Source organism: Lycium ferocissimum, unplaced genomic scaffold, assembly GCF_029784015.1.
Source record: "Lycium ferocissimum isolate CSIRO_LF1 unplaced genomic scaffold, AGI_CSIRO_Lferr_CH_V1 ctg518, whole genome shotgun sequence".
Lineage (NCBI taxonomy): Eukaryota > Viridiplantae > Streptophyta > Magnoliopsida > Solanales > Solanaceae > Lycium > Lycium ferocissimum.
Window position 1 is genome coordinate 204432 of NW_026725896.1, and position 18022 is coordinate 222453.

General features: G+C 35.6%; 2 protein-coding genes across 2 annotated transcripts; one reads left to right on the forward strand and one right to left on the reverse strand.

Moving 5' to 3' along the window:
- The first annotated feature begins 973 nt into the window (after window positions 1-973).
- Window positions 974-15286, forward strand: LOC132044752 (uncharacterized). Its single transcript, XM_059435259.1, has 11 exons — window positions 974-1484; window positions 4650-4718; window positions 5112-5210; window positions 6381-6499; window positions 7267-7462; window positions 10071-10246; window positions 11841-11970; window positions 12595-12755; window positions 13347-13441; window positions 14406-14511; window positions 14912-15286. Exons 1-11 carry the CDS (start codon window positions 1203-1205, stop codon window positions 14955-14957), a joined length of 1479 nt encoding a protein of 492 aa, XP_059291242.1. The 5' UTR covers window positions 974-1202; the 3' UTR covers window positions 14958-15286.
- A 423-nt stretch (window positions 15287-15709) lies between these two features.
- On the reverse strand, window positions 15710-16928 carry LOC132044770 (uncharacterized). Its single transcript, XM_059435283.1, has 2 exons — window positions 16598-16928; window positions 15710-16189 (listed from the first exon to the last, which is right to left on the reverse strand). Exons 1-2 carry the CDS (start codon window positions 16820-16822, stop codon window positions 16004-16006), a joined length of 411 nt encoding a protein of 136 aa, XP_059291266.1. The 5' UTR covers window positions 16823-16928; the 3' UTR covers window positions 15710-16003.
- Window positions 16929-18022: the final 1094 nt, after the last annotated feature.

Genomic DNA, 18022 nt, shown 5'->3' on the forward strand with positions numbered 1-18022 from the left:
CCAACAGCAGGTCTTTTTTGAATCTAAAATCAACCAAAAAAAAAAAAAAAAAAAAAAACTTTTGGCAACTTAAAGCGAGGAGAAAAACAAATAAATATGGTAAGATTCCTTCAAAACATGTTGAAATTACTTAAAGCATTCTATAAATTTGAGACTCAATCCCTCCTCTCCTTCGAGTTTCTCTTGACTTCCAACATTACGTTATCTGTGTGGCAATATCTTACTATGTTAGAACCTAAAAAGTTTGGCTGTAATATTTGCTTTTAAAATTGCAATTTATGATTTCCCCCACTTTACGCAGCTTCAAGTTTTGACTAGTATACAATAAAATATTTGGTGGCATTCCGGTGATTCTCAAATATTTAGCGTTGTAATTGCCTAAAAACTACAAGTGTAATGATTTCGCCAATTAGAAACAAGAGGTATGAATATTTAATAGTTTTATAATATAGCACACAAAGCTTGAAAAGTTTTTTGGTAACCATTGAAAGATGTTAATTCAAGTAAATGCTTTTTTATTAAAAAAGGTCAAAGAATTATCTGACTTTTGGTGTGTTAGAAAATGTAACTTGTTAGGTTCAAATTTAATAGAGGTAAAAAAATCATAAGTTAGGAATTCTAACTTATGATTTTTAGCTTATTTTAATTTAAAAATAAGTGTTTAAAAATATTTTTTTATCTTATCTAAACATAACAAAAGTGCTTGAAAGTTATTTGACTTAAAAATCATTTAAAATAAGCCAATTCAAACAGGCTCTAGGTGAATTTTTCAGTATGTTTAAATTTTAGTGGACATAAATTTATTTCCGCACAAGTTGGTCCTAATACCTTGACTATATAAAAAATAAAAATAAAAACGTAACTAGAAGATAAAAAGTGAGAAATTTGTACTGCATTTCAAAAGAAACGTGTTGTATAATTGAAAGGCATATGGGAAATGAAGCGCGTCGATATGTGGCACCACGTCTTTTAGTTCTCACCCCCTCCTGTCCATAGGAAAGCCATTCATCTCTCTCTAATTTCCTTTTCTATTTTCCCCAATTCCCAAATGCCAAAACGGTACTTACTAATAAGTAATCCAATAGTATAGTAACAAACGAAATGAGCAAAAATCAAAAGCTTCTCTCTCTTGTTCATCTTCTTGTCGTAAAAAACAAGCATCAAAACAGTTAACTACTACTACTCTCTCCAGTCTAGTCCCAATGAACTCTACGGCAATGGCCAGCACTACTTCTCTATCTCTCCGCCCCCATTGTCCCTCTCTTCCTCCTTCTTCCTCTTCTTCTACTTTCTTCTCCGGTGGTTGGTCCCACAACAAGTTTATTTCCGTTTCCTTTTCTTCTTCTTCCTCTCAATTTAATAAGAAGATTTCAGCACGACGATTGGTGGTTGCTGCTGCAGCTGATTATTACTCCACACTTGGGGTCCCAAAATCCGCTAACAATAAAGAAATCAAGGCTGCTTATCGAAGGTTAGCTCGACAGGTACTGTATCCTTTTTTTGCGCTTTCTTTTAATTGTTCCCAGATAATTTGCTTTATGTATTTCCTCTTTATTTTATTCCTAGGCCATAAGTATTACTACTATCTTGGCTTAAGCTGTATTCATGAATTCTACTTCTTTCTGACTGTCATTGTGAATTGAGATAGCTAACATGAACAAAAACTGGTTAATTTTCTCAACTTTTTGATAATTTGGAAGTCAGTTTAAAGTTAGATTGGAACAATATATGTTTATTTAGCAAAGTTTCTGGTGAGGGTTTAATAGACATTAATAGATAAGCTGCTTTTTGTTTATTCAACCAAGATGTAGTTGTGCGCAGGGGTGATTTTATGTAGTAATTTTGGGTCACTCCAACCCATGGTCTCTCTGTAAAACTAGGTATTTTATGTATTTATTTTTTAAAATTGGTATAATATTAACTGCTGGAACCCATGCTACAAGAAGCCTAAATGGTGCACTTGGTTGAAGATTGAGTTATTTGCCTAAAGCATTAGGGATAAATTCCCACTTAATACATTTTTCCTTCTTTTTCAGTGGTGCACCCATATTCTAAAAATCGTAGATTCGTCTCTGGTTGTGGTTGTAACCAAGATGTGGTTGATAGTAGGAACGTGAATAGTAGAATGTTTCATTTTTAGTCTTCAATGAACCCTTATTTGATGATAGTTGACACCTTCAATACTTACTTTTGCCGTAGAGTAGTATTAGTTAAGTGAATTTAGTTTAGTTAAACAAGGTAGAGAGACACAGAGTAGGGACGAGATAAGAGAGGATTGATGGATTAAGAAATCACAAGGAAAAATTGGGAAGAGAAAGAAATAGAGTAGGGAGTAGCAAAATGGAATGTAGGAGGGAAAAGAGAAGAAAAATTATCAGAATGGGGTTGATAACTGCCGGAGAACCCTAACGGAGGGAGGGGAATGAAAGGTCACACGTTTCCCAAGGGAGAGAAAATAAGCCATTGTGCCCAAACACACCTTGCTTCAAACCCAGTTTAATGGAAGAACAGAAGATACCAAAGTAGATTGTCATTTTATTCGACAAAAGATTTAAATAGGGTGCATTTGACATGTTTTGTCAATTTGAGTAATCACATATAAGATGTTCTTATAAATCTTTTGCAAAAAAAAAATGTCATAGCTCTAGAATTGAGTATATTTGCCACAAGTTAGGAGCACACGATATGTATCCAATTTGAGGAACAGTGTTAAGAATGTTAATGTTTGGAAGTTGTAAATACGGCACGAATTCATACCTTGTAAATATGAATACGTTTAGAATTTCTGTAACTGTGTATTTAGGAGTAGAGATCCTTTATTTACCTTTTTCTGAACCTGTAAACATTGTTTAAACCGAACATGTTTGGCGGAATAATAAAGCAATTCATTCTCAAAAAGTCTCTTCTCTCTCTTTTTTTCATTTACGAAAACAATGGGATCTCATTAGTACAGTTATTGCACAAGCCTCTTGTTTTCAGAAAAAACTATTGTGTTATCACAACCAGATTTAAGCGAAGTATAATTGCTACTTGGCGATAAAGAAGGATAGTGGGTTTGCTTGGCTTATCTGCTGCTAATTCATAGTATATTTTGCTTAAAATATAAAGATAGAGAATTCAAGAAGTCCAAATCTGGAAGATGAGATTCCTTTTGCAAGCAATCGTGTCTTTCTTTTCTTTCTCTGGTGATGTTTGGTGTGTGGAAAAGGAAACTGAGAGACAATAATGACGCATGAGTTGATGCTTGGCGTCAGTTGCATAACATTAAAAGAGTTAATGTATGGTGTTAGTGGTTCAATAATGGATTTTACAAGAATGGACCAAATGGGCTCAATTGGGATCCATGCCATTTTGAAGCTATATATGGGTGGCTGAGAAAGTTTTTCTAGTTCATTTCTTATTCTTCCAATTTAGAATGACTTGTTGGAAAGTGCCGATTGGGTTGGCCCCGCCAAGAAACACATGAGATTGTTTGGGCATTGCTGGTTGCTGACAACTTCTAAGAGAACGTATTTGAGGCCTTCATCAAACCACTTTTTCTATTTGCACCCATGTGTATATTACTGATGACACTAAATGATACTTCTTCAAATTGTGACTCAGGTTGTTTGTGCATTTGAGCTCCAAGCTACAACAGAAAAGTAACCTTGTGGCTGACCATATATTATACGGAAAAGGCTCAAATATGCCATCCAACTATCGGAAATGGCTCATTTATGCCACTCGTCAATAGTTTGGCTCATTTATGCCATCGAACTATAGGAAATGGCTCATTTATGCCATCGAACTATAGGAAATGACTCATTTATGCCACTTATCAATATTTTGACTCATTTATGCCATCACTCGTTACCAAAATGACTCATCCATGCCATTTTTTATTAACGCCGGTTTTATAATACCAGATATGACACGTGGCCTCCAATTAGAGGTCTACGTCGTTTAATTAAACCAGCCCAATTTTAAATACCAAATTAATAAAATATCCGACCCATACACCTTACCCACCCACAACCATAATCTAGTTGGAGGCCACGTGTCATGTGGTATTGTAAAACCAGCTTTACTGAAATATGGCATGGATGAGTCATTTTTATTAACGGGCGATGGCATAAATGAGTCAAACTATTGATGAGTGGCATAAATGAGCCATTTCCTATAGTTCGATGGCATAAATGAGTCATTTCCTATAGTTCGATGGCATAAATGAGCCAAACTATTGACGAGTGGCATAAATGAGCCATTTCCGATAGTTGGATGGCATATTTGAGCCTTTTCCGTATATTATATGCCTTTGCTAATTATCAGTTTCCGTTCTTACTTCAATTATGTTATGCTACTCTTTAATCTGTTTTTTGTATGATCAGGACTGCCTCTATTCGTGAAGTAGCTTAGACTGAAAAGATGCTGATGCATTATGAATCATTGGTCTGCATATGCTATCTTTTTCTTTGTATTTTTTAATTGTTTATTTCTGTGCGTGTCCATAACATACATACTCTAGTAGGATGAGGAATCTTATGCTAATCTTACAACTACATGCTACACTTTACCCAGTTCCTTGGGCCTTCACAATTAAGATAGTTCCACAGCAACACGTTATTCTATTTTCCAATAATCTGTCTCTGACTTTTGATATTGTTTTACAGTATCACCCTGATGTCAACAAGGAACCTAACGCACCAGAAAAGTTTAAGGAGATTAAAGATGCCTATGAGGTACTATTTTTAACATCTGATCCCAGGCAGTTTTTCTTATTTCCTTCTGAAACTATTGATCTTCAGGTATATGTGGAATTTATACAGATTTTGGCATTGCCATCTTTATGTTCCCCCTCTCCCCTTTGCGTGATGGAATTACTATTTATCCACTTATTCAATCTATTTCTTCATTTATCTACCTTGGAAACTGCATTGGTTGTCTGACCACTAAACCCGAACTGATCCATTTCCTCATATATTCTGAAAATTGTCTGCTTTTTAACTAAGGTAGAAGTGTCATGTTTTAGCTTTCAAACTATTTAAAGGTTTAGAATCCCGGTATTAGTATTTTGACGTATTTCTCTTTTGTTTTTGACTCTTTTGAATCGACTCTGAAGTTTAACTGTCCAGGTACTATCCGATGACAAGAAAAGAGCATTATATGATCAATATGGTGAAGCGGGGGTAAAAAGTTCTGTAGGGGCCCAAGGTGGTGCTGGTGCTTACACGGTATGCCATAAATTCTTATTTTATGTTTTCAGCGTGATACTGCTGCTGTCATTCCAAAAAGATAATCTTAATTTCCTTTTAGTCCTTCCCAAATTAATATCCGCGTTCTTTAACCTTTTAAGTCATCTCGAAGGCACATCGTATGACCTACTTTTACTCCTCTTATGCAACTTTTATTCTATTCGTTGAAACTTTTATAGCCCAGCATGTTACCTCTAAACAACTCATTGATCAACTTTTTCTTATTTTCCTTGCCAATTGCAAGTAGGATTAAGAAATTGTGACTGAGGAAGTACTGAATAAAGTTCCAAATATCATGATCTTAAAGTTTGTCACATACTAACTTTGCTCCCTCTGATGGGAAGTGTTGACATTTGCTTTTGCTCATATCGTATGTTTAGTTTAGGCATTTCTCTAATTATGCAAGGGTTTGGAAGCAGTTATTTCCTTGGTGACTTTTAGGTGTGCCATCTATTTTAGCAGGAAGTTCAATTATGTTCTTGTACTATAGCTTACATACGCAATATCTGCAAGTTTTGGGAATTATAGTTGCCGGTATTTGTCCCTCCCGCCACTATAAGTGCTAATTTTTTTATTTTTCTTCTTCCCATCCCAATTGAAGAGGAAAATGTATTAAATTGTGAATTGAGAAGGTTCATAGAATTCTCTGTGTCATGCAATTGTCAAATAGGAAAAGAGTGATTTTCACTTCTGTTGAGTGGCATGCCATGGTTAATATCAGAAACTTTGCCATTTCTCCTCGCACCACTTAAAAAGGAGAAAAGGTATTAGTTTAATAAGATTATGAATTAAAAGAAGAATAGAATTCTTCATACCTATGTAGATAAGTGTATATCAATTTGCAAATAGAACGCCAAATGAAATAAGTTGAATCGAACGTTAATATCCGTTTACTTTCTGTTTTTTGCATGCTAGCGGAACGATTGGGTTTTGTTTGATGTAGGAGTGCTAGTTGGACTTGAGTCTAAGTAAATGCATCAATGTGTAAAGGTTGCGTTCGCAGATGCTAATCTTCTATTTTATTTACTTCTCCAAAAAAGGGTAAAATGAGGTTGTAGAAGAAAGTGGGAAGATACATAATAGTTGCATGGTTATATGGAAATTATCTTTAACCCTAATCTGTTTCTTTTTTGGTGAATTCTACTGCAGACAAATCCTTTTGATCTATTTGAGACATTCTTTGGCCCTTCTATGAGTGGTTTTGGAATGGATGGATCTGGATTTGGAACGCGCCGCCGCAGTACTGTTACCAAGGGTGAAGATCTACGGTGAGTCAGGAGCTGATTGGAATAAGTTGACACTTAAACAACTTCATTAGAATTCACGGGTGTACTTATAACAAAAAGGTTTTGGTCACAAGTATACTTCGTTAACCATGAGGAGAAAGCTGTTCCTGATAAGTAATATGCTAGCATAGTATGACAGGTAAACTTAGGAAGAATATAGCCTCGAACTGATATTATAGCACTGGTAGAACATAGTTCCCTTAGAACGAGAATTTGTACAATCAAGGAACTTCTCGAAATCATGGTCACAATTATTGCTAACCATGAGGAGAATTCTTATTCTGACAACTTGATAGGCTACCGTAGTATGATTGAACCACTGGTAAAACTTAGGTACAGAGGAGTCTCTAACTCTATTTCAAAGTAAAGCTGGAGTCTTCATTAGGAATCAGTTGTTATTAGATATCATGTATATTCATGTTATTGATCTATATTTATAACCTGAAGAAAAAGCTGAGTATAATATCAGCATACTTTTGTGCTTGAAATGGTCTTTACATGAATTGCAGGTATGCGTTTCTTTAACATGTCAATCCCTGAGATAAAGAAGTATGCCAAGTTCAAACTGGACGGGCTAATTGTGTATACTTGCACAAATAAAGCATAAATATTATCCTAGGAACATTGTTTACTTTAGAAGCATAAAAGTAGAAATAGATAGACATTATTTCATATAGACTATGAGTTTGCAGATTAAATGATATAATGGCAAGCCTAATAGAGTTTATTTACACTTCAATGCCTTTCAGTTACGACATGACATTAGAATTTTCAGCGGCTATCTTTGGAGCTGAAAAAGAATTCGAGCTTTCACATCTTGAAACTTGTGAAGTTTGTGCGGGAACTGGGGCAAAGGTAGGCTCCAAAATGAGGGTATGTTCAACATGTGGTGGCCGAGGTCAAGTTATGAGGACCGAACAAACACCTTTTGGCATGTTTTCACAGGTAATAGCGTATAAATCTATTCTTTTGGTGGTCTCAATAATTTAGGTTACATTTTTATATGAATTTGTTCGGATTTTTTTTTTTTCTTTATCACTTTCAATGGTCATTGGACCCTTATCCTCTAGAGCAGCCTTATTTGGTATTAGAAAATGAGTCTGTTTTCAGGAGTCCCGGGTCATTTTTAAGAAAACCAATCTGTTGCTATTGCATGTAAAGAGGATCAGCTGCTAACTAGGAGTATCAATTTTAGCCCATACAAGTATATCCTTTCCCAACATGTCTAGTTTGGGTTGGGAATAAATCCTTTAATGGGTCAATTTGGCACAACCCAAATTAAATCATCTGTTAAAAAAAAAAAAAAAAGAGTTCTTTTTCATTGATTATGTTTGTCAGTTTGTGTTCATCCACTTTCTTTCTCTACTAAGTAAAGAACCTTTTTAGCTTGATTTGGTAACTAAACAAATTATAAGACAAACAAATAAACAGATGAAGATGAAGCAGAGACTGTTAGTCACCTCTTTGTCCAAGTGCTTCTTTTGTGGAGAAGAAGCAGAGAACTTTAGTCACCTCTATATTCACTGCAAGATTACCTTTCAGACATGGAGTTTATTCATCAATTTGAAAGGGTTATCAAGTGCCTGAGAAAATTGTAAAAGTCCTGGAGATTTGGAATAGTTATGGCAGCCTTTCTGGCCACAAAGAGAGATGGAGAATTATACCAGCCTGCATCTGGTGGTCTGTGGAGCGAAAGGAACCTTAGATGTTTTATAAATAAGTGTAATTCTTTACAGAAGATGAAAATGAACTGTCTTGCTTCATTCTACTTTTGGTGTAAACAGGAGTATATGGAAGATCTAGAATTATTTATGGATGTCTTAGGTTCTATACAAGTTTTTGTTATTGGATTGAAGATCTTCTGAATAATCCTTCGTAACTATGGAGACCTGTAACTGTTTGTGGCAGGTCTGATTTTTGGATAAATATACAAGTGTTACCTCCTTTTTTTTTTTTTTTTTGTCAAATGGAAGGAACATGATATTGGATTAGGCGGGTCAGGTTATGATTGAATGTTTAGCCCAAATTGACCAACTCTGGGTGGTTTAGGCTTTTTTTTTCTTTTTTTCTTTTTCTGATGAAGTCAGTGGTTGTATTGAAAAGCATCAAGTAGATGCAAGAAAGTTACAAAGAAAAAGTAGGTGATAACTCCAGAAAATTAAAAAATAAGTAAGATCTGGGAGTTAAAGCCTATAGCACAAACTCAAGGCTGTTAAGCCATTGAAAGGGAACTAATGAAATCTAAAAGGGAAATGGCAATTGACTTGAGCCTTGAGTGCTCCTTTCAAGGTCTGTTCGAAACTCGCTGGGTGCAAACAATTTTACAGGGGAAAGATTGCTATGGAAACTCCTTGCCGAGGGGCCTGTGCACCCTCGGGATTAGTCGGGGCTCAAAGAGATTCAGTAATCAAAAAATTGCTTCGTTTACAGGGGAAAGATTGCTCCAACTAAAAAGATTCAGTAAGCTTTTAGGTCTCAAGGAGCAGTTAGGAGTTGAAATCCCATCAAAACACCTGTTGTTTCTTTCCATCCATATACACCAAAATATACAGGCTGGTACCATTTGCCAGATTTTCTTGATGGATCTATCCACTTTCTATGGACTCCAACTTGCAACTGCTTCTTTTAGGGTGAGTGGTTTAGTTATGATCCATATACTAACTCAACCTGTTTTAACTCGGCATAATTTGGCCCACCTTACCAATTTGCCACTCCTACTGCTAACAGTGTCATTTTTGGAACACTGGGTTTTACTTGAACACCATCAATATTGCCTATAATTAACTGTGAGGCTGACTATACATGTTCTAGAAGATCAGGTGGCTTCTGGGTAGTGTTCAAAGAGGCTCAGAAAGTTCTTAGAAAGATTTACATTGAAGGGGTTATTCAAAGAGGTTCGAATTCCTTTGGCAGTTTGAGCTAATAACGTCTTTCCAACTCCTATGGAATAATTAGGTAGGCAAGACGAAGTGCTTCTGAACTGATGCTGCTGAATCTGTGATTAAAATTAAGTATATATCTTTTTCTATAATTGAAATTAAATACGTCGTACTTAATAGAAATAATTTTGGCTGAAATGAACTAAAATTATTTAGCTTGCTTTTCAGAGAGCTAGCATCTAGGATGTGGTGAAAGTTTTCATTATTAAAGAAATCAAGGGTAAGGCTTTACTTTGCATTTTTAGTTAATTGGAAAAATAATCAAATATAATCTAAAATCATGTAGCAAAATGATATGCATAATGGCATGACTACTGCAGATAAATGATGAATGCCCCAATTCAGTCTTTCCATGCACAAGGAGGTGCTAATGGTTGAAAGAATCTCTAGTTAAAAATTACTTGTTTGCCTGGATGCTGTTATCGTTCCGGTTTATTAACTGATATGACATATTTATTTTGTTTTAATCTTTTTGCTGAGCGTTTCTTTTTGTTTTGCTGATTGGTTGTTTGATCTCTTGATTCTTACATTGCTTGGCTTTCTTATCTTTGTCACACGAAAACTATATATTCATACTCATTTTTTCATTTTCCATCTATTCGGATTAAGTGTAGGTTTCTGTCTGCCCAAAGTGTGGTGGGGATGGTGAAATGATCTCTGAATATTGTCGTAAATGCTCAGGCGAGGGGCGGATACGAGTGAAGAAAGATATAAAAGTCAAGATACCCCCTGGAGTGAGCAAGGGCAGTATCCTCAGAGTTGCTGGTGAGGGTGATGCAGGTCCTAGGGGGTATGTATTCAAGTTATACAGTTGCATATCTGTAACAATAGTCTGCATACATTGTGGTTCAGTAGAACATCCCTGGGATTCTTGCATGTTCAGTAAAACAATGTGTTGACAATTGCATGCATAAATTTCTCTTTTTTATTCTTTTGGTGGGGGGTCCCTATAATGGTTCTTCATAATTATCCCTGCTGGTGTGTGTATATGCAGGGGGAGGACCCACGTACACACACCTACAGTGTGATAATCTTTCAGCAACCTTTAGCTTATTAACTAAGTCAATTTTGAGTGTTGTCTTCAAAATATGCTTTACTCACTCCGTAAAGAGAGAGAGAGAGAGAGAGAGTAAAAGGACAAGATGCTGCCTTGCCTCCTTTACAGAAACATGTTGTTACCTTACCTATAAACAATTAGACCCATGACAACACCTTAAAAAATGAAATACGAGAAGAAAAGTTCAAGCTATCCTTAAACTTATTTCCAAGATTTCCATGTTCATCCATTAACCATGCTCATTATTTTCCAAATTTCATCTGTCAAATGCCAGGTTGGTTTAAAAAATGATTGGTTCAAGTTGGGCTAGGAGAAGATAGAAATGAAGACTTATAGTAGGAGGCTTTTCATTTCTATTAAGATTATTTCGGATTAAGAGTGTGTTTAATTTTATTTATTCTACACAATCAGTGGGACTTTTCTAGCGAAGTGATGTCGCGATCTTAGGAAATATAGGGGTTCCCTCTTGCTGTTTCGGACATATGAGGAATGCAAGTGACATTTTTGATTAAAAGTTAAAACTAGCACGTTTGGATGAGTGGTCAACAAATACTCCTTAGTCCCTGGCTATGTTGCTCATATCCTCAAAAAATTTCACAACACCCATATCGGATCCTCAAAAAATGCATTATTTTGGAGGATCCAATGCGAGTGCAACAACATTTTTAGAGGATTCGAGCAACATAGGTCCTTGGTAAAAAGAAAAATACTCCGTAGTCCTGAATTCCGTCTTGGCTCTAACATATAAATCTTTAATCAGTTTAAATAGACTCCTAACAATTGTTGGACCTAAAGTAAGTGTACAAACATGACGAACTGGTTTGAATTTCCTGTATGAACCTTTTCCTTCCATTATGTTTTGTTATTCTCTAAGTCTGCATGGATGGGTAGAGATTCTAGATCTTTGAGAAGATCTCTTATATGTGATTTTGGTTTACCTCGTTTCCTTCTAACATCTTGAATCATCATGGTGGGAAACCTCCGGGCTGGTGGATTTGGAGGTCTAAAGAGGATATGATAACCATCTCAGGCAGCCATTTCATTTTATCTTCTATGTGTTATTTGTACCTTTTGTCGGATGTGATAATTTTCCAAGAGAGCCAATCGCCTAAATGATCTGTCCTATACTTTTATGCAATGTCTCAGTACTCTTTTGCTGGCCTTTACATTGTCAAATGCTTAATTGTATGGTAGAAAAGGGAAAGATATAAACCCTTAATGTGATTTCTGAGACCCTGAATCCATCACATATTAGATGTTCATATACAAATTGAGATTGAGAACATATAGCTCAGGTTCTTAGTTGATTTATTACTATGTTTTGCAGGGCCCCGCCTGGAGATCTCTTTGTCTATCTTGACATTGAAGAGATACCTGAGATCCAAAGAGATGGCATAAATCTAATTTCAACAGTTTCAGTTGGTTATCTAGATGCTATACTTGGGGCTGTTGTTAAGGTAATTTTACATGAACTTTGCCTGGACTCCTGTCATATTCTGATAAGAATGTGAAATAAGATCGTGAACCCCAATAATCTGTATATTGCTGTAACGCTGTTCTTATTGTATCAATGTAAACAATGTTACTCTCAAGATAAAGCATGTCTAGAAGTATTGTTTAAGAGCCTAGTTTCATATGTTATTGGTGAGTCAGGAAAATAGAAATGGAGATTTATCAGTAAGAGTTCAAATTGGTTCTCATAGATATTGGTGCTTGCTCCTTCCAAATGAGCATCTTTCAAGATATTGCCCCTATCAGATCCAGGGGCAAGGTACATCTACTTGAAAAAGAGACAAACGAATACAAGATTCTGAAAACTTCACAAGTTTTTAAATTTCCTCAGACAACAGATGCATGATAGTACTGTAATTCTCGTGCCATATGACGAGATCCTTCTATATTCTATGTTTGTCCGCTTGGAGGATTTGTCTTTCTTCCTAGGTGAAGAAAGAAAGGGGGGTGTGAGAGAAAGAACCAAAGCTTGGCATCTGTACAAGGCCACCTCATTTTGCCCTCCTTCAATTGCCTTTGTTGATATCATTATTCTTAGTGCGTTTCCTTCTCCCTGATGTTCTCCTCAGGTTAAAACAGTGGAAGGGATGGCCGATCTCCAGATTCCTCCAGGCACTCAACCTGGGGATGTGCTTGTCTTGGCAAGGAAAGGTGCACCGAAGCTGAATAGGCCATCAATACGTGGTGATCACTTGTTCACAATTAAAGTTGGCATACCAAAACGCATCAGGTGCGCAAGTGTTAAGTTGTAGATGATGAACTAATTATACATGTCTGTTTTCATATCCACTTGTGTCACTCTGCCTAATCACATTCCTGAGGAGTATGCCGGACACGGTTGGGAACTAATTTCATGGATAAGTTTAGGCTTAGCTTATAGTTTTTCTCATGATAGAATGGAGATTGTCCTTGCTGATTTGATCTAGAAAAGAACCAGGAGTCAAAATTGAAGCTGAGTTTCTTTCACTCTTATAGCTCGTTTGCCAGCCAGCCTAGTGGTCATATGTCCTGATTTCAGGAGTTAAAAAATAAAAGGGAAGGGAACTGTTACTCAGGACTGGTGAAACATCCATATACAACTCATCAGTATACCCATCTAATTTTGTTTATTAGTATCCTCTGCATACAAATGCCTATGGAGCAAACTATTCCCTCTGGGCTTCTGAAATGGTGCTTTTAAAATGAACATAGGAAATGATTTTCACATATAAAACAGATCTGATCTTTTAACACGAGAATTTAGGGCTTGTAAGTAAGTGCTCTCATAATTGCTTCTGTCTATGCATGGTCAGAACTTCATGCATGGTTCTTTATTTTGCAGTGTGAAGGAGCGTGAATTGCTTGAAGACCTTGCTTCTCTAAATAAGGCATCAAGCACTCCCCGTACAAAAACTCGCCCGACGGTTCAGCAAACTGGTATATGATTACTTCTTGATTCATCGATTTCTCAATTCTCGATACATGAATTATAGCAATAATGACAATGGGTTGTGACATTAGTGAAACACGATGAGGTCCAGAGACAGAGAGTAGAAGAGAATGATCTGTCACTTGTTTGGCTGATTTTAATGGATATATACTTCCAAATATTTACTTATCTTATCAAACAGAAGTGGATATATCCTTCCAAATAACTGTTACCTCTTATCTTTTTTGGAACTAAGACCTGGGCTCATCTGTTCTGTAAGAGATGCTATTGATGAATATGAAAATGAACCATTGGCGAGTTCACTGATAGGTTTTGGCTACTTTTAACGGCAACAACAGGAAGCGTGGGTAGTTGGATAGTTACTTAAACACCCCAAGATCAACCACTAAGTTTGAGTTGGAAATTTGTGTGATGCTTCAGGAAGTTAAAACTGATGCAAAATGTGAGAGAATATGAGGAATATAGTATTACTTGTGAATTGAGAAATGAAGTAATTGATTATACCCCCTACTATATGAAAGCTCCTTTATGTTTCTTCACCTAGAATATTCGGGAAGAGGAAATCCTTTTAAAAGGGTGCTCTTGGAAATATATCCAATGCAGTTTGGATGAGGCATGCAGCTCAGAGAATTAGAGCACATGATTATACGAACTACAGTCAAGTCTTAGGATCCCTCCTCTATACAATTGTCCCAAAACCGAAAACACTTACCAGTTACCACGCTGAGGATAGGAAAAATATGCTCTGAATCACTCACAGTATCGACTATCGAAGGTTAGAATTTCTGCTTGCTCCAAAGGGAAACACCTGTTGCTCTTGAGTGTATGAAAATTATGATCAGGTTAAGTAAGCCAAAAGTCATGGCACTTAGGTGTTGAAATGAATATCTCATTTACAGTCAGTACAATCCTTTGGCATAAAATTTTACTCATCTTGTTTCTGCTTTGCAGCTAAAACTACAGAAACTCCAGTAAGTTCAGATTCAACTGCAGCACAAACTGATGAGTCATCAGAAGATCAAGATGATCCATTGAAGAAGTTAACAGATTTTGCTGGGTAAATTTCTTGATTATTATTCTTTAACTAGGAATTTTCTTGGAAGTATTTAGTTCTTGGTAATTAGTCTTCCACTTGAAAGATGCTTATGTTGTTAGACCACACGTAGTTCACCTATTTTCGGTCTAAAACCATGGGTAGATCCCATGATCATAAACCATTTAAGTAGTTTTGCTGTATGAATTCAGCAACCTTGCCAGAAAATAGATGTACTTACATTCCCAATAAAATTTGCACCAATGGTATCACGCTGACACTTCCAATTAGCATCGCCATAATTCTGCAATAATTGAACTTAACTACGTTTTCTTTGGTTTTCTTGAAAGTTCAAGTGCTCTAATTAAATTTTACTGTCTGTTGCGAATATTTCTTGCTTCTAAGTAAAGGTTTGTGATTGCAGGTCTGTCGTAAATGGTGCACTAAAATGGTTAAGAGACAATTTGTAATCCTCAGTGATGGGATACTGCCTCAACAATCCTCTTTTATAGGACAATGGCGTTGAATTTTATGTGCTTCAAAACAGCCATTACAGGATCTGCGGCCTTTCATTTCTTAGAATAATTTTTTGTTTATTCTACTTGAGAAGTTGAATCCAGCCACCCTATTCTTTTAGGAAATCTAATCCTTCGCCCTTGTAAATTCTGGCAATACGTTGTCTCCACCTCAAAGAAGTCCATGACCATGAGTTGGATTCTAACAGCTATTTTTATGTAAGAAATTTTGTATGTCATCAAGCATTTATAACAGAAACCGACAAATATCCGAACATTTGGTATTTTCTTTGTCTCTAGGTAGATTACTTCCATCTTTGTCTACCTGAAATAATTTGCGGTGTCCAATGTCACGGCCATCAAACGGAGAGGGGAAAACACGAACTCCTTTGATGGGTGCAAATGTTAAAAATATTTGGATTTTCCTTAATAAGTATGTAATTGGATCGATCAAAGGTCGCATAAATCTAAACTACCAGATGGTAGATTTACGCAAATGTTCCCTATTTAGGCCATTAGTTAGATTTTGTCCCTAGTTAGTCCTCGAGACCAACAAAATATTAGACACTGGCTTAAACTAAAAAATTTAAGACCGTAATTGAACTTTCTTTAATAAAATTTTATGTTTGCTCACATAAACCTTTGGATTGTGGTCTAAAAATTTTCTAGGTTATAAAAGAAACGACAAATTATGAAACAACTGTCTCAAAAAGAGCAATCAACGAAAATTTATGTTATAATCTCCGCATAGTTGCACATTATTCACGTCACAGCTACACTACTTTGTATTACGACCCCCAAGCATTCATCTCCGGTGCATACATACAGAAAATACAAGGTAGATTAATGCTAAAACTCGAATAAACCATCATGAATAAAGCATGATATTTTTGGCGGTCAAAATCAAAAGGCATCATGAACAAAGCATGATTCTATTTTGCTACAGTCCAACAGATTGCTACAGAGCTTGTTCACCCAGAAAATGTTCGTGATTGTTACACTTATGAATCTGCACGACTTTGCAAAAATAAGAGCACAACCGCAACAACCATTGGAGCTGATATCATAAACAGAGCCAATGAAATATTTGGTGTTGTTATCTCCGGTAAAATCACACTTCCATATTTTATAACTGCTCCTCCCGCAACTGAACCCACTCCCAGTTTCACCAAGAAGTTCAAATCCTCCTGTGCGTCACCAAATTTCAAAAACCGACCTCACAATTCAGTACTAGGAAAATAAAATAGAAACAATGGTTACTTTTTCGTGAGTTTAACACCCAACTATTAGTTATTCCTTTTTTCTACTTTAACTATCACCAATTCACCATCTATGTAACACACCCTGAGTTTAGGTATATATTAAAACACTACTCGATATTTCCTAATGAACTATCACCATTTACTCAACTATGTGCGTTTTAATACACACATGGTGATAATTCAGGTAGAAAAAGGAAACAACAGATAGTTGAAGTGTGAAATTAGCAAAAAAGTAATAGTTCAGGTGTGTTTTTTACCATTATCTGAATAAATTACTCGTCATCAGACAAAACTTTGATGGTCTCTTAAAGATAAAGGGAGCGAGAGAGTAACCTGGGGTAGGAAAGGAAGGCCAGGTTCATCAGTGCTGGGATTTGCTTGGTCATTTCTGGGGTCGGAAGCTCGGGCAATCATGGGCGTCTTAGAGGAGGAAGTCAGTTGGACAGATTTTGGTACGAGGAAGCTAACGCCGGCAGCATTTGTTGGCTGAAGAGACGAAATTGAGGTTGAGGTTGCCAGAAATTTGATAGCGTTTGGTCGCATTGCGGTAGCTTCCATGTCTCCAAAATGGCAACTGAATCTCCACTGGAAGTGGCCGCCTAGAGAAGAACACTGGTCAGTTTGCGTACATAATAGCCACAAACTTTTTTGACGCTCCTCATCCAATTGGCAAAAGAGCTGGTTAGTTCTTTTTTCTCTTTTACCTCTCAATAAAATTAAGGGACTTAAAAATGAAATTGACAAATTGAAAGTTCCTATATTTTTCATCTCATTTTATGCCAACATATTTGATTAGACACGAAATTTAGGAAAAACAATAAGTTTCTTAACCTTATCTTCATAAATTTGTCATGACATTGTGTGGCTAATCATGTCCGTAAGTGAAATAAAAAATTTAAAATTAAAACATTTCAAATATGGGAGGAGCTCGTTCTCTTTAAAGTAAATTAAAATAAAAAATATCACATAACAAGTAAGTAGGCGTTTGGCCATCGATACAAAAAACAAATTCACTTTTTTTGGAATTTTTGAAGTTGGAGTTGTGTTTGGCCATAATTTTTGAAATTGTAGTTTTTAGTAAAATGTAATTGTAAAAAAGTGAATTTTTTTTTAAAAACAAGTTTTTTGAGTTTTTGGTATTCCGGAATACAACTTCAAGTTGTACTCGGAATATTAATGGCCAAACGCCCAAAAGTGAAAAAAAAATTCCGGAAAAAAATGAATAATTTTTATGGCCAAACGGCACCTAAATTTTATGAATAGAATTTTCTTTTTATCTACAACTTTATTAAAGAAAAGAATTATGTTTTTGATGTATCCACTTTTGAGATCTCTTAAACATGAAATATTAGGGATTTTTGCATGAACTAAATCAAGTATTAATCTGAGCGTTTCATTTTATGTGTTTTAGTTTAATTGAGCATAAAGTTTAAAAACAATTAGAGAAACTTTTGAATCTTATGATTTTAAACTAAAGATGTGTATAACGTACAAAATTCTCTAAAAATTTGTGATTTAAAATGCGTCATGTGGTATGTCGGGTAATTAAGTAAATATAGAAAGTAACATTTGTTTTGAAAACAATTGATAAGGAAAGTAAAGCACATAAATTAACATCACAACATTATGTACATGATAAAATGTTCTTATTTTTCTTTTAAATTTTTATAATATCAGAGTACACGTGAATTCCTCAATCATATAGGATTTCACAATATGAAATACTTAAATGATTTGATTTTGAATCTCGGGCTATTT

Coding starts and splice junctions, on each gene's coding strand:
- LOC132044752 (XM_059435259.1), top strand. CDS start 1,203: ATGAACTCTACGGCAATGGCCAGCACTACTTCTCTATCTCTCCGCCCC. Junction 4,719..5,111: donor AGATTAAAGATGCCTATGAG/GTACTATTTTTA, acceptor TTAACTGTCCAG/GTACTATCCGATGACAAGAA. Junction 12,756..13,346: donor GGCATACCAAAACGCATCAG/GTGCGCAAGTGT, acceptor TTTATTTTGCAG/TGTGAAGGAGCGTGAATTGC.
- LOC132044770 (XM_059435283.1), bottom strand. CDS start 16,822: ATGGAAGCTACCGCAATGCGACCAAACGCTATCAAATTTCTGGCAACC. Junction 16,190..16,597: donor GCCTTCCTTTCCTACCCCAG/GTTACTCTCTCG, acceptor GGTGACGCACAG/GAGGATTTGAACTTCTTGGT.